Raw genomic sequence first — 16,774 nt, 5'->3', positions numbered from 1 at the left:
GGCATTCTGCTCCTCTTATGACACACAAAGCAGCTCCCACAAATTGCTCCAACACTCAGAGATTACATTTTGGCTCTGTATGTGGACAAAGGGCTGTTGTTTACAGTCTTCAGCAAAACAATCTCGTTTTATGGCCAAACGATCTCTGTAACCACAGGGGAAAAGAGCAAAGAAGCAAAGGAGGTGGGAGGGCAAAAAGCCCCTCTGTAACTTAGAGAGGGGAAAACCCAAACCAAATGAGAGGTGTGGATTTTTTTTGGGGGGGGGGTAAACATGAGAAGGGAGATTTCCTTGCACAACGGGTAGAGGCAGAAGTTCAAGGAAATCCTTGCTGGTAAATGAAACGGAGGGCAAAGCAAAGAGGCAATGACAAAGGTTGAGAGATTTCCAAGCAGTTACACTTCCCTGTCTATGATCTCTCTTTTGGAAAGCTGCTGACGGAGCCTTGGCATTTGATCATCTCCAACTGCTGATTAACACGGCACTGTTTTATATTTAACTCTGACCAGAGCAGGAGGAGTTGGGGGTGGGGTCGCTTGGCTTATAAGGCGTGTAGCAGCAGCGGCTACAATGTTCTTCTGTGTTAATTTCCTCTGCCTTCCCTCCCTAGCTGCATTCTTTTTGAGCGGTCACTTTCCTTTGCTTAAAACCAAATGTTATTTTTTAATCAACGGAGTGTCTCCTAGGGAGGTAAGGGGGAGAGGGAGTGAGAGAGAGAGAGAGAAGGAGGAGGAGTCAGTGAGAGAGGAAAGAGATACAAATCTTCTTAAAATACAAAACGGAGCCTGCTGAACCAGTATTTATAAAAAAAAAAAGTTCAGAAGTGACAACACTGCTGTGTTGCTTGAGTAAGACTTTTTGTTTTTACTGTGGGTCTGGGGAACAGAGATGCAAAAAATGGATTTTGAAGATAAGTCACCCAAAAAGTACTGCATGAAGAAAAAGCACGTGGCCATCATTTGTGGTGTGGTCATTGCAGTAGGTCTAATTTTGGGACTTGCACTGGGATTGAGCCGGCCAAAGGACTGTCATGCTGATGGAGAAGATGAGCAGGTGCCAACGAGACCACCCACAAGCCCCGCACCAGAAGACCGAGACCCTTGCCCTGCCCAGAATGACGAGAGTGGAGACTGGAAAAATTTCAGGTTACCCCTCTACATTAAGCCACTTCATTATGATTTGGAGCTGACGCCAGAGATGGAAGCAGATCGTTACACTGGGCATGTCACGATCTCCATTCAGTTGGAACAACAGACCAGGCACGTGTGGCTTCACCTCCGAGAGACGAAGATCACAGAAATGCCCCTGCTCAGGAAGTCCTCCGGCGAATCAATTGCTGTACAGCGATGCTTTGAGTACAACCCACAGGAATATGTAGTGATGGAAGCAGCAGAAGACCTCCTTCCTAACACTTATCTCCTGACAATGAAGTTCCAAGGCCATTTGAACGGTTCCCTGGTTGGATTTTACAGAACAACTTACATCGAGAATGGAATAACTAAGTAAACCTCTCTTTTTACAACATATTAATACTACTGCTCTATTATTCGTTGCTCGGAATTTCTCTCTGCCTCTCTGTCTCATCTTACTTTTTTCTGTCCCCCCATAAAACTGCACTTTATAGGAACTTAGAGAATTAGGGAATATTTAAAGTGGTATGGCAACGGTGTGGTGAGCAGATGGTTGTGGCAGGATTTGGGGGAACCGGCTTACCTTTGCGTGCTAATTTGTCCCACGTGTACAGAATTCAAAAATGATAAAATCAGTAGATATGGCTTGTGCAGTGACCATCACAAGCTGCCCTTTTGTCATGTGTCTGTCTATGCTACTTTCTTGGGGGGTTTTTTGTCAATCGGAAAAACAAAGGACGGTCTCAGATAACTGAAGCCAAGAAGAAAAGACCTATCCTTATAGCATTAAACAATAGTGTCCTTTCTTGAGCTTACTTTCAGTTTATTTAATTCCAAGGACGTCAGCCAGAACAGTTTTCCAGATAAAATCCGTTTTCTACTATCTTTTCCTCAGTGGCAAGTCCTCTCTCTCTCTTTTTAAAATGCAGCAAATTTAAGTAGTATTTCTTCTATAACCTCAATACAAGTAGTAATATAAATTGGACGACAAGGTCTTTTTGGACCAGGATCTCCATACTATTTTGAGCCATCGGCCAATTTATATTATTACTTGTACTGAGGTTATAGAAGAAATACTACTTAAATTTGTTGCATTTTAAAAAAGAGAGAGAGAGGACTTGCCACTGAGGAAAAAGTAGTAGAAAACGGATTTTATCTGGAAAACCGTTCTGGCTGACGTCCTTGGAATGAAATAAACTGAAAGTAAACTCAAGAAAGGACATTGTTTAAAAAACATTCTTTACTATTGTTTAATGCTATTAGGATAGGTCTTTTCTTCTTTTTTTTTTAAATCAGCAAGTCACAACTGACTTATGTTGCCCTGTAGGGTTTTCAAGGCAAGAGACATCCAAAGGTGGTTTGCCACTGCCTGACTCTAAATGAAGTCTCTGGTATTCCATGAAGGTATCCCATCCAGATACCATCCATGGTTGACCCTGCTCACCTTCTGAGATCTGCTGAGATCAGGCTGGCCTGGGCTGTCCAGATCAGAGTATCTACACACTTGGTATTAATTGGACTGTTAGTAATTTCATTTTGCTAACTCAGTGAACTCCCTATAAAACCAAATAGTTGAAGTCATTCTGACAACCTGATCTAAATTCAGTTACCTGGAAAAGTGGGTTCCATCCCATGTATCTATTCCACAAATGGCTGCACCATTACCAGGCACAAGTGACCATCTCCAGGGCAAAAGCCTCCTCTGCAAGTATCGATGGAAGACTTTTTAACTGGCCAAAGGAATAGCCAATGTGAGGTGCAGATCTGTGGGATCTAGGCCAGTGAGTAGAATTCATTTGATATACTCAATTTCTGCTTGTCTTGTTTCTTTAACATGTTGCAGTTTCTATTAAAATAATAGAATATGGAAACTGCTAATTTTCAAGGTGATGGAGAAGTAAAGGAGGTACATTAAAACAAGGATGTGTAACTACTTCAGGATGGGAGCTGCCTCTTTCCTAGCCATGGTGTCACCTTTCCCCTTTCCCTCCAAAACTTGGCTGGGAAGAGTCTGGCCTCACCCCAGTAAGCAGGCTGATTAGGCCCCTGTGTATCTGGTTAAGCCCAGGCAAAACATTTAGCTGTTGCCATTATTCCCAAAGACAACTCTGTATAATATGTATCATCTATGGTATTCCACAACTGTTATTTAGATATCCATCCCCCTGAATTAATATCTATTAGCTTACTTAGACCTTGTTGAGTTTCAGTATTACTCAATTTGGAGATATACTGCAGCCTAATATTGCAGAACAATATTGCCACCTGAATCTCAGCACCATCCCTCCCCGTCACCTGAACCAAAGAAACATCAGTTGTAACAGTTTAACTATAAACTGCCCTGAGCCTGAGGGGAGGGCGGTATATAAATACAACAAATAAAATAACAATATTAAGGAACCTGGAGGAAATCTTGATCATCTTTCCCTCAACTGGTTTGAATAATGTGTGGGAAAGTCTGAGATTTGGAGAAGGAAGGATTGTGAGTTGAAAGCTGGGAGGGGAGTGTGGGTGTGTTTTCTTTCTTTCTTTCTTTTTGGTTGTCAGTGCCAAAAGAGCTGGCTGTCAACATAATCCAGAGTGGTTTCTTAGTCCATATTTACATTGACAAGAGATATGGATTTCCTGGTGCTGATATTGTATTACAAACTTCCAAATGATGATGTCTGTCTTTATAATACTCTGTAAATATGTATTTGGCAGCTCCCTTTTATTGACAAAAATGAGAATCAAAGTTAAGTAGCAAGACTGCCTTTACCAAATTACAATTGACATAGTGCTTTGAGGGAACCAATATCTATTGTACAAGGTACAAACCAATACAAAATCTGGTCTAAGAAATTAAATGTCTCATGACCTTTCTTTACCATATCTCTAACTCTTATGCAGCCCTGACATTCCCTCCAAGTCTAATGATTACCCTTCTAAAACCATACTTTTGCTAAACCTACCACCAAAATTAATCTCAATATAAATCCCAATTTTTTACATTTAAAATAATGTAAATAAAATCTAAATACTTCACAGCCTTTCCTATCTAAGATAACCCTAACCCTAAGTATAATATTATCCCCCAATATGAATCCCTAAATTTTTACACAAATTTTTATCAGTAAGCATAATAAAGCTCAAGTTGACAACTCACTCCCTACCTGATTGGCCCTCCTGGGGGTGTGCCACCAATATAGAGAGAGCACTGTCCAAATGAGGGACAATCAGTTCAAATTGCATGCAGATAGGGAGAGAGCACTGTCCCAGTGAGGGCTAATCAGTTCAAATTGCACACAGATAGGGAGAGGTCATTGTCCAAATGAGGGCTAATCAGTTCAAATTTTATGCAGATAGGGAGTCAGGACTGTCCCCATGAGGGCCAATCAGTTCAAATTGCATGCAGATAAAGAGAGAGCACTGTACCAATGAGGGCTAATCAGTTCAAATTGTGTGCAGACAAATTGTGTGCAGGAAGCTGCAGCTGGAGGATGGACAGATGAATGAGAAGCTCCTGTAACAACTTTTAAATCTAAGCCCTGGTTATTTGCAGCTCCATTCCCTCTTGCTGGTCAGAGCTCTCTGCCTGTTGAACATCTGGATGGATTAAGCTTTCATCCAGCTGAGCTGGTGAATCTGGGAACTCCTGGCAAGGCTTTTACTCTGAGGAGTTCTCAATAATAGGGCCAGGACTCACAGTACCTCCCCATGGCCCTGCAGCTGGCCATCAGAGTGTTCTTTGCTTTTCTCCACCATCCCTCTACTCAGAGGGGCTGGGGGGATCCAGCAACCTTCCCCACCCATGGACCTTGGGAGATATTGGGGGGTGGGAAGAAGGCAGCCCCCCCCCAGCCTTACTTGTCTAGCATGTCCTTTGGGAGATTTGAGTGGTGGGAAGGAAGCAGCCCCCATGTGACCTTTCCTGCCTGGCCTGATGTTTGGGAGACATGGGGGGGCAGGAAGAAGGCAACCCCCCCCAAAACCTTCCCTGCCCTGTTTGCCCTTTGGGAGATGGGGTGGTTAGGAGGGAGGCAGCCTATCTGCTATAGCCTTCCCTGAGCAGCCTAGCCTTTGGGAGATATGAGTGGGAAAGAGGCAGCTCTCTCCATGGCCTTCCCCACCCAGCTTAGCCTTTGTGAGATGTGGGGGAGGGGCAAGAAGGAGTCAGCCCCCCACAGCCTTCCATGCCTGGCCCAGCCTTTGTGAGATGTGGAGTGGGTGGGAAGGAGGCAGCCCACTCCCCTACAGCCTTCCACAACCAGCTTCAGCTTTGGGAAATATTAGAGAGGAATGGGAAGGAGGCAGCCCCCCCCCCCACAGCCTTCCCCACCTGGCCCAGCCTTTGAGAGATGTAGGGGTTGGATGGGAAGGTGGGACCAGTGATGACCTGTGTAGACACTGTTGAATGGGGTGGCAGTAGGAGGGCCAGTGCCTGTCCAAAGCACCTGTTTTCTTCAGGAAAACTGATGCCTTCCTTCCCTCCCTTCTCTCTCTCTTTCTTTGTCTCTTTCTCTTTTTCATTCTGTCTTTTTCTCTTTCATCTTCCTGAAGGTCTCCAGGTTTCCACCTGGAAGTTGGCAACCCAGGTGGCTCCATATGGATGAGGAGTCAGGAATCAAACCCAGCTCTTGAGATTAGAATTTGCTAGTCTATAAACACTTCACCACACTGGAACTCAAGATCAAGTGGGGAGCAGGGGGAGGTGGAGGGCCAGAACCCAGGAAGGTCGCAGTGTGGGTTTATGTGCTAGCACCCGTTGTATTCCTGGGTGCCTGTAGTATTAAATAATGTAGAAATGTATTTAATCATCTCATGGTCCTTCCTAACTATGGCTGTAATATTTTCCTAGCCGTAACACACTCCCTAAAACTAACCACCCTGCATCCTGGATCATAGTTAACCCTAACTCTAACCCTAAAAATAAGAATCTCTATTTTTTTTACATTTAAAATAATGTAAACATAAATTAAACATCTCATGGACTTTACCAACCATGACTCTAATTTTTCCCTAATCCTAATACTCCCTTGAGATCCCATGAAAGAAACGCTAGTTCTCAATCAGCATTTATATTTGTTTAATTAAGATTTTGTTGGCAACCAATGGGGTTAACATTATCAGCTCCTTCCAGCTACAAATTAATTGTTTCTCCCCTCTCACCAGCACAAAAGGTGACAGTTTCGGAGTCAGGCACAATAACAACATCATGATTAGCCAGAGTTGCCAATCGGTCTGAGGTAGAAATAGCACCAACCAGACTCCAGTTCGAAATTTTAAAAATAGTCACTCTTGGACCATTTGTGAACCAGAGGAAAAATGTGTCTTCAGTACCATGGACCCTTTTATGATGCCCTATTATTGGGGAGTCCCAAAATAGGAAGGTCTCCTAAATAGGGAGGGCTCCTTTAAAACTAAAAGTCATTGTTCATGTCAAAACTCCAGCCAAAAAAGAAAAAAGGTTAATATGATTGAGTAAAAAAACACAAATAGAACACTGATAAAAAATTATGCGTTTTAGGGAGTGACAAGACATTGTGATAAATTGGACACTAATTGCAGTCCCATAAATCCTTCTGACTCCCTTGTGCCCAGCAAAACCTTCCCTAACAGCAAGAGAGCAGATGTGCAAGGTCCTACCACAAGCAACAAGTCACAAACTTGTCTCAGACAGCTTCTGTTTCCTTTTATCTTTTTTATCTTTTTTCTTTTACAAAGGGAGTCTCTGCTGGCACTGCTGCTGCACTCTGGTCTGCCAGCATAATTAATTTTCTCTTTTAAAAAAAAGACTTGTGGAGCGGCAGCCTCAGTGTCTCAAACCCTGTTAGCTAGGGCTGTAGCCTCCAGGTGGTAGCTAAAGATTCCCTGTAATTACTCACAGAAACGTTTCCCTAGAACAGGGGTAGTCAACTTGTGGTCCTCCAGATGTCCATGGACTACAATTCCCAGGAGACCCTGCCAGCATTTGCTGGCAGGGACTCATGGGAATTGTAGTCCATGAACATCTGGAGGACCACAGGTTGACTACCCCTGCTCTAGAAGATGAAATGGAGAGTTGATTCTATAGAATTATACCCTGTGGAGGCCTTTTCCCTTCTCCAAATACCAACCTCCCCTGGATCTATCCCCAAAATCTTCAGGTATTTCCCAGCAGCAGCCCTATGAGTTTGAGCTGGTAGCAAATGTATTTCAAAACTTTCTTCATAATTATCTTCAATGAACGCTGCATGAAAGGCAAATCAGAAATATGACAGGGATTCATTGAAGTCAAAGATCAAAGTATAGGTTGCCCCCTGAATTTAAAAGGTTTGTTCCTCTTGGATTTATCTCAGTTCCTTTGAAGATGGTGCTTAGAGGCCTCAACACCATTTGAGAATCAGCTAGGTATATTAGTAGATAGCAGAAGAGGAGGTATCCCTACTTCATAGAAAACCTGTTGAGGAGGTGGCAGCTATATATAGAAAGAGACACAGAGAGATGCCTGGGTAGAGGGGAAAAGACTAAAAACAAGCAGGCCATTATTTGATCTCTGTCTTCTTGTTGAAAAGACTATTAAAGATTACTTACCACAGATTAGTTACCCTTGGACACCTTTTAGCCACCTTGTAACCGTTCTAAGACTAGATGATTCAAGATGATGAAAAAGCTGGGGATGAGGGTTCCCCATAATTTAAATATATGTGAATCGGTGAAAATAAGCATATAATGACAGATATTTCAGATTAAAGAGCAGAGACTAAAACTAGACTAGGCTGAGGTTTGTAGAGAAGGCCAATCTGGCAAGGGATCTAAACAAAAAGCCCTAAAAAAAAACCCCAGCCAGGTTTAAATATCTAATATGTAAAAGGTCAAATAAGAAGAACAAAAATTCCCGATCTCCAAAGTACAAAGATCAGTTCTCCTGAAGAAGGTGGTAGTTTCAAAGAGGAAACTCTATGCTATACCATAGGTAAGAGCTGAAATCTCTACCCAAATTTACCTATCCACAGGCACTGCCCCCAACTCCAATGGAGTTTGTTAGGCCAGATTTGGCAGACCTTAAATAATCACACTCTCTACATGGTTAGGGCTACCAGATCTCTCCATGGAGGTGGGGATCTCCTGTTGACGGGGCCTACCTCCCCACCACCAATCAGCTGGCCAGTGAAGGTGAACGTACCCCCCAAATCAGGGAGATACATCCTATGTGCAGTGATTTTACTGCCCCTGTGACCCATCCGGGACACTGGGTTAATGCTCTGTTCTGGTATTTGTACAAAAGCGTTATGTTAAGAAGCCAAAGACTCCTGGGTCACATAGGCAGTGATATAGATACATCACTGAATATTGGATAGGCCCCTCTCCTGTTCCAAGTAAGTCCTCCCTCCCCTGCCAGTTGTCAGGAAAGACCTGACAACCCTATACATGGTCCAGGCACTAATTTCATTTCCACATAAATTGGTGCCATTGGATCCTGTGATTCTCCTTCCAGCTCAAACATTTTGTAATCCTTATCTTGATGAATCAATGAAGAACATTCCCGAAAAGTAATAGCTGTTTTTCTCCCACTCTGTAAGCAAGTTTCTTTTACTACACAATCTGTGTGTTCGACAAAAAAAGTAATGTATTCATACTTGAATCATATTTTAGTTTGATACCCTCACTAGCCTATACAGGGAGAAATTAGAAGCCCAATCCTGAAGTTGTAGTAAAAGTGTCTAAACCTGACTTTCTCAACTTTTTTACCATTGAGAAATCCATGAAACATTTGTCTGGCTTCAAAAACCCCCAAAAGTGGCATGATCATGCAGAATATAGTTGGCAAGCTCCCACTGGAGGTCAGGATGCCCCTTCCATCATGTTGACCCTGCAACATGCAGGAAAGACTGGCTAGAGAAGAGACAGAGGCAGCAAGAAGAAGCTAACTACTTTCCCCTTTAAAAGTTGAAATGGTCTTAATCAGCCGAATTGTGATTTGGACCTCTCTGATTTGGCTCTTTAAACTGATGGGATGTGTGATTCGGCTTGGGTGAAAAGAACACAAATCACCACTGATTTGAATATTTTCAGGTTTATCCAAACTGAATCACTCATCTCTAGTCACAGCTACATGTTACTATGCAGATTTACCCAATGTCTCACTTTTGGATCATAGTATTTCACTTTTATTTCTACTTACTCAGTGCAAAGAAAGCAAGCCAGCCCTAGAATTCTCTTGCTTCCACCTTTAAGAAGTGGGTGTGGGCATAATTCAGTGGCGGAGATATGCAAAGACACTTCTGTATGGTTTCCATTAATTTTCTGGGGTCTTGGGTCTTTTCCATCCACCACGAAATAAGCAGGAACAGATGTATTATCCCATTACAAGTAATCCAAAATGTGCTTTCTTACTGGCAGTGTGACACAAGGAGAGAAAAACCTCCAATAGGATTTTTAAAACAATGGTTTAAAAATTATTCCTTTGTAGGCCAAGGTTAATATAATCTTTGAATACTGCGTAACTCCACGAAGAGGAGAAATGAACACCCAATAACTATTATATTAAGAATAATTATATTCTTATTAAGGTCAATTATATTAAGAATTCTTTGATTCATTCTAAAGATGCCTCTTCCATAACTGAGAAGTCAATGTTAACCCTACTAAGACCATGGAAGTCAATGTGTTTAGAACTCTGGTTTGCATTGCACTTCAGAGCATTTAAACCATCTGACAATTAACACATTTTTTAAAATACTGTATAAATAGAACCTGAATTAAGCAAGATTATGGAAACAAAGGTCCCAGTAAATCTAACATCCATGGTAGAGATAGGATGGTTTTCTATTTGAATTTCTTTCTATAAGTAATTTTTGTGTGCCTTCTTTAGCCCATTTTTACATATCTAAATAAATGTTAGCATCCTCTTGTACATGGAATTTTATCCAATCTTAAATTTTGTGTAATAGCATCAATGTTCTGTACAATATTCATTCTGCAGAGATGAAAATATCAGTTCCCGGGGTTGCTTTCTACTATTCTGTTAATTTAACAATAGCGTGTTGCTCTAGCTCAAGGTTTTGGAGAATTTTAGCCAGTCTCTTCTCTTCCATTCTTGGGCAAGGTGTTTGAATGGGTGGCTGTTTCTCAGCTCTAGGGGTTCTTAGAAGAGACTGATTTTCTGGACCCATATTAATCTGGCTTCATGCTGCAGTTTTGAACAGAGATTGCTTTGGACATCTTGGTTGATGACCTCTAGTGAAAACTAGACAGGGGTTATGTGACTCTGCTGGTTCTGCTGCATTTCTCAGTAGCCTTCAGGTCTCTTGACCATGATATTCTATTAAGCCTACTGGGACTGGGGTGGAGGGGACACCATGTTACAGTGGCTCAAGTCCAATCTGGGGAGACAGTCATAGTAAGTGGTGGTAGCAAGGATTCTTGCTGTGCTCATGGATGCTTGAACTGTGGTGTTCCCCAGGTTCAATACTATCTCCCATGCTTTTTAAGATCTATCCCATACTGGCAGCCAGCGTATTTTAGTATTCAGAAACATGGAATAGAACTGGAGTACAAATTAATTCCCAGACAAGTAGCAAAGTGGGTGGCCTTGGGTCAGTGACACTCTGCCAGGGCTAAGCTACCTGTTATGCTTTACCTGGGTTTATCCCCAGGTTGGGATGACAAACATGGTTTGGGAGCTCTGTGTGTCCCATGCATGCAAGGATGCAATTCAGACTGGGACTATAAAGAGTTAAGACTTTCTCTCCAGACCATTTCCCCATTGTGGAAAATTACCCATGTTAAGCTTGTCAGTAGAAGTTTCTTTTCCCCACAAGTCAAGTAGGAGATCCCTGGGCCATTTCATCTTGGGGAAATTGCACTGTAGGGGAGGTTTAAGTCCCTTCTCCATGTATTCATGTATTCCATACAATAAATTTGAATGCCTGCATGTCTGTGTCTTGAAACTAAAGCTTAGAGCTCCCAGACTGGATCTGGAGATTGACTTGGGAAAGATATAATATGCAATTAGACACTCAGTATAACCTACCTCACAGGGTTGCTGTGAGGATAAAATTAAGAAAGGAGAAACCATGTATTAAGCTCCTTGATGGAAGTATGGGATTAAAGTGGGATATTTTTTGTTAAGTATCCATTTATCAAGTTGCTTTTCATATTTCCTAGTGTTCATTAAAGTCTATATTCTAGCTGTTTTGTTTGTGAGGATGAGCCGTTTTTTAGCATCTTTTAAACTGGCCCATGCAACCTATAATTAAGCAAATGGACACAAGCCACACCCATGCATCCTAGCCTGCCAAAGGCTTAACAGTACTCCTATTTTTATAGTTCCTGGTAGGCAGGAAGAAGAAGACCGTTACGGAGCCTCTGGTAAACCACTTTACATGGCTGCCTGGCAGTGTGGGCGGATCCCAAGTTGTAGACGCCTGTTGCACAATCATTTCACACAAATATGCTTGTCTATCTTGAATTCCTTAAGTGATCTGGGCAAGAGCAAATCCACCTGATAGCTGAGAAGTAGAATTACCACCTCTGAGTTGGGAATTTCCTGGAGATTTGAGGCTGGAGGCTGGGCTGGGCAAGGCAGGGTTTGGAAAGGGAAAGGATCTCAGCAGGATATAAACTCATAGAGTCTACCCTTTGAAGGAGCCATTTTCTCCAGGGGAACTGATCCGTATACCCTGGAGATGAGTTATAGTTTCAGAAGATCTCCATGCCCCACTAGGAGGTTGGTAACTGTTTCATGGCACCTTTTGTCAGCTTTGGCTGATATGTCAACTATAACAGTTCCTTGGAAGGGTGTTCTGAGCACGATGATTTATACTCAGATCACGTCCAGGTTAGATTACTGCAATATGCTCTGGGCAGGGCTGCCTTTGAATGTTCAGTCGGTCCAGATTCAGAAGGCTAGGCTAGTGTCAGGCACTGGATAGGAAGGAGTGCCTCCTCTCATATCTGTCTAGCCCAGGGGTAATCAAACTGCGGCCCTCCAGATGTCCATGGATTACAATTCCCAGGAGCCCTTGGCTCCTGGGAATTGTAGTCCATGGACATCTGGAGGGCCGCAGTTTGACTACACCTGGGCTAGCCTGTCTGTTGGGGGTTCTGATTTCAAGTGTCCCCAACTGCAGAGGTAAGATGTGGGTGCACCACAGGTGGAGGTTTTTTAGTGGTGGCATCTAGTCTTTTGGAATGCCCTTCCTTTTGAGGCCCACCCGGCAGCTGCCTTCCTTTTTATTCTGTTCACTCCAAAGCATTTCCCTGTGCCCAGGCTTTTCAGCTGCTTAAATTCTATGGATTCTTTTATCCGTATCATTATAGACTGCCCCATCCTATGGGCTTTTATGCCCTCGTAGCGGGGCTTTTAACCGGTATGTTTTTATTACTGACTTGCATTGTTTCATTGTGCTTTTATTATCATGTGTTTTCATAGTATATTTGGTTTTGCTTTTTTGTTGTGAACATAGAGCAGGTTGGGACAGGCATCATAAACATTTTCTTCTATATAAAGAAATAAGAAGGTAACCGGAAGAATTTCTGTGTCTTCTGAAACATTTTCTCTGAGATGGTGTCTTCTGAAGATCCCTTCCCAGCAGGGGGTCGCACTGGTTTCTCCTTGGAATCATAGGGATCTCTGGGGTCATCTAGTCCTACCTGCCCACCCACAGTGACCCCAATTCCATAGCCAGATGATGCCCCCCCCCAAAAAAAAACCCTGGAATCCCTGGCCAGGAAGGAAATTTGGAGGAAATTTGCTTCCTGACCTCAAAGTGGCAATCAGCATTTCCTTTAGCATGCAACAAAGGGCCAGAAGGGCTAAGCTAAGACCAGTCCCTTCTGCCCACCCACTTACAATCTGCCTAACTTCACAGAATCCGCATTTTTGTCAGATGGCTATCCAGCCTCTGCTTAAAAACATCCAAAGAAGGAGAGCCCATCACCTCCCGAGGAAGCCTGTTCCACTGAAGAACTGCTCTGTCAGGAACTACTTCCAGATGTTTGGACAAAAATTATTTTGAAGTAATTTTAACCCATTGGTTCTGGTCAACAGAAAACAACACTGCTCCATCCTAGCCCTTCAAGTACTTGAAGATGGCTGTCATATCACCTCTTCTCTTCATGCTAAAGAGACGAAGCTCCCTCAACCTTTCCTCACACATAATGGTCTCCAAACCCCTTGCCATCTTCGTATCTCTCCTCTGGATGCACTCCATTTCGTCTACATCCTTCTTCAATTCTGGGGCCCAAAACTGAACACAGTATTCTAAGTGAGATCTAACCAGAGCAAAGTAAAGCGGGACTGTCACCTCGCACGATCTGGGCACTATACTTCCTTTGATACAGTCCCAAATCCTATTTGCCCTTTTAGACACTAACATTGAAACAAGACTAGACTACAACTAAGTAGGACTGTGGGGAAGACAAGATAGAAGAGCTGATGCAAAGGTTTAGACGAAGCAGTGGATAAAAATGAAGGCTCCTATAGGGTGAAAATAAGGAGGGCATGGAATCCAAAGGCACCCGGGAAAGGAAGCTGCCACTGGTACTCAATCAAATTATATCTAAATTTCTATTTCGATACGCACCATTTGGTTTGCATCTCACTGCTATACAGTAAAAAAAAAAATCCCCAAAATGTATTCATATATCCTCAGTTACATTTCTAGGTGCTATTACTAGTTTTTTTAATCACTTAAACACTGTAGGAAAGTGTCAAGGACGCTGAAACACTGACTAATCAGCTGTCCAGATAACTTATAGATCTTCAGGAATGCTGCAGGCTACGATCTGCACTATTTCCTTACCTTCAGCTTCTACAGAGCTTAAGGTATTTGCAGACGTAGACTTGGAAAACAGTCAACACATTAAATTAATTGAAGAGACAACTTAGATGCGCTGACCCATCAATCAGATAGCAAGTATGCTCCATCACAGATTGCTGAGTTGATATGAAGAGCTTAATTTGATTTAGGGAGCAATTTTTTTTTAGCGCTAACATTGGCAACAAGTTTAATGCCATCACATTCCTTTGTCATTTATTTCCAGTGCAGATGAAATGTTTCAGGGATAGCTGTTAAGGTGGACACCCCACTAACCTTCCATAATATTTTTTTTCCAGTTCCCACCCATTCATGAAACCAAGTATAACTGCAATGAAAGTCAGGTGTGCAATCAGGGGACGATTAATGAATGGGCAATTTGTAGCTAGCTTTTGACAAACGGCCTAAGCCTATCCTCCACCCATCAAAGAGATACATTGTACACTCGTAGCATTCCTATCAGTTCCTGCAAAGTGGACTCAGATATCAGGGACTTATCTGATTACTGAACAAGGTCAATCCACATGGCCCAGTCATCATGCCGTGAACACAAACTGAACAGAATTGTACAGCTTTGTACATGCATTGAAGTGGCTAGAAGACTGCTTTAGCATGTAACTACAGCATAACTCTTTCCACATTTATCATGCCACCATGAGTTCATGGGATAAATAGCAAATTGGGAGGATGACTGCACTTGAGGACAGGCTGTGGTTAACTGGTAAAGCATCTACTTGACATGCAGAAGGCCACTGGTTCCGTCCCCAGTATCTCCAGTTGAAAGCATCAGACACTAAGTGATATGACAGATCTCTGTCTAAGTACAGGGGTGGGCAAACTGTGGCCCTCCAGATGTCCATAAACTATAATTCTATTTGCTGGCAGTAGCTCATGGGAATTGTAGTCCATGGACATCTGGAGGGTCACAGTTTGCTCACCTCTGGTCTAAGACCTTGTCTGAGTCGACAGTACTGATCTGGACAGACCAAGGGCCTGATTCAAGATAAGGCAGCCTCATGTGTGTTTACATGTGTGTCCAGTGCAGAATCTGGGGATCCAACTCTATGAAGAAAGGCTAAGGGACTTTGGAATGTTCAGCCTGGAGAAGAGGGAGTTGAGAGGGGACATGGTTGCTCTCTTTTAGTAATCAAAAGGTTGGAGGAGTATTTGAAAGGCTGTCACTTGGCTCCCATCAGCAACAGAGAATAGGGCCTGCAGTACAAGGTTTAAACTATGTGTGGAATGGTACCAGCTAGATTTTAATTTTTCTTTATTATTTTTATTAACTGCCCCTCTCTTTTACCAGGCGGTGAACAAAATATTTACAACAGAGTTACAATCAGAATATAAAAACTATACAATAAATAATTAAAACTCAGTCCCGATGCTCATGGTGGCATTGGCTATTGGGGGGGGGGGGAGGATGTAGGTCATCTGTAAGACCTGGCGTCAACCGTATGTATGGTAGAATAGCAGTGTTTGACAGGCCCTGTGGAACTTTGATCTCTCCATTAGGGCCTGCATCTCTGCTAGCGGCATATTCTACCAGGCTGGAATGAGACCCAAAAAGGCCATGGCCCTGGTTGAGGCCAATTGTACTTCTTTTGGGCCAGGGACCACCAGCATATTCACATTTGTAGATCACAGAATTCATCTGGGGGTATATAGGGAGAGAAGGGGGGAATTCTGAATGAGGGTACTTCAGCAGTGGAATTGGCTGCCTAAGGAGGTAGTGAGCTCCCTCTTACTGGTAGTCTTCAAGCAGCAGCTGGACAGATATCATGGATGCTTTAGGCTGATCCTGCGTTGAGCAGGGTGTTGGACTAGATGGCCTATATGGCCCCTTCAAACTCTGTGATTCTATGTTTCTATTCACATAACTATTGCCATATACATGGAATTCTGCATGGATCCAAATTCATATGGTCAACCAGCTAATGTCACAGTGTGAACTGGTGCTGGGGTCCATCTATTCAATCAGCACATTTCTATATAATCTCTTATTGGGGACTCCACAGTTAGATACACACCAAATCAAGCTCAGATTACCTGACTTAATAGACCTGTCTTTGTCGCCTGTCAGCAGTTGGGGAAAAAAAACCAGGGTTGTTACCAAGCACAGGCAAAACATAGACTTTGGGCTGTGTTCAGTTTGGCAGGCATCAGCTGTGTTGGCCACCCCGGTCTTCACTTTTAAAATATTAACATTTAATAGTATGTTTAATAGATATATTTAAGAGTATATCTTTTTTTGCAAATGTTCCCTTTAGATAGTTCACCTGTTGCCCTCATGAGCAGGATACTGCCGTCATTGTATTTATTTCAGATGAAGCATTTGTTTTATTGCCTTTGTGTGGTCTAATTATGTACTAACACAGGGGTGGGCAAACTGTGGCCCTCCAGATGTCCATGGACTACAAGTCCCATGAATCACAGTCAGCATTTGCTGGCAGGAGCTCATGGGAATTGTAGTCCATGGACATCTGGAGGGGCACAGTTTACCCACCCCTGTACTAACATGTGGCCGTATAACCTGTGTTGAGAATAATCATTTGATGCAACAACCATCCATTCTTTCAAAAGGAGCATAGCAGCTACTGATCATGAGCCCACAGATGCACGGAAATCATTTCCTTGCTTCGATGAGCCTAACAAAAAGGCAACCTACAATATATCCATAATCCACGAAGACGCCTATCAAGCTCTGTCAAACATGCCAGAGAAGGTATGTGCAATCCGATCATTTCTGTCTGTGTCTTTGTGTCTGAGATGAAGGAATTCTGGTGGCAGGTGTTCTGACTCAGCTGCAGTTGCCTCCTGGGTCACCCCGTTCCCCGGACAGGGTTTGATGACATGACTGGC

At 42.9% G+C, this 16,774-nt stretch overlaps 1 protein-coding gene across 1 annotated transcript in view; it reads left to right on the top strand.

The window, feature by feature from the left end:
• The first annotated feature begins 511 nt into the window (after positions 1-511).
• Positions 512-16,774, top strand: part of ENPEP (glutamyl aminopeptidase) — a 59,826-nt gene continuing 43,563 nt past the window's right edge. The window contains exons 1-2 of the mRNA XM_077300605.1: positions 512-1,502; positions 16,496-16,637. Of these exons, the coding sequence (XP_077156720.1) occupies positions 889-1,502; positions 16,496-16,637 (756 nt within the window). The 5' untranslated portion in view covers positions 512-888. The remainder of the gene's footprint in view (positions 1,503-16,495; positions 16,638-16,774) is intronic.

The sequence above is a fragment of the Paroedura picta genome, chromosome 10 (genome assembly GCF_049243985.1).
Source record: "Paroedura picta isolate Pp20150507F chromosome 10, Ppicta_v3.0, whole genome shotgun sequence".
Classification (NCBI taxonomy): Eukaryota; Metazoa; Chordata; class Lepidosauria; order Squamata; family Gekkonidae; genus Paroedura; species Paroedura picta.
Note: the sequence above shows the minus strand (reverse complement) of the source record. Positions and strands in the feature narration are given on the sequence as shown.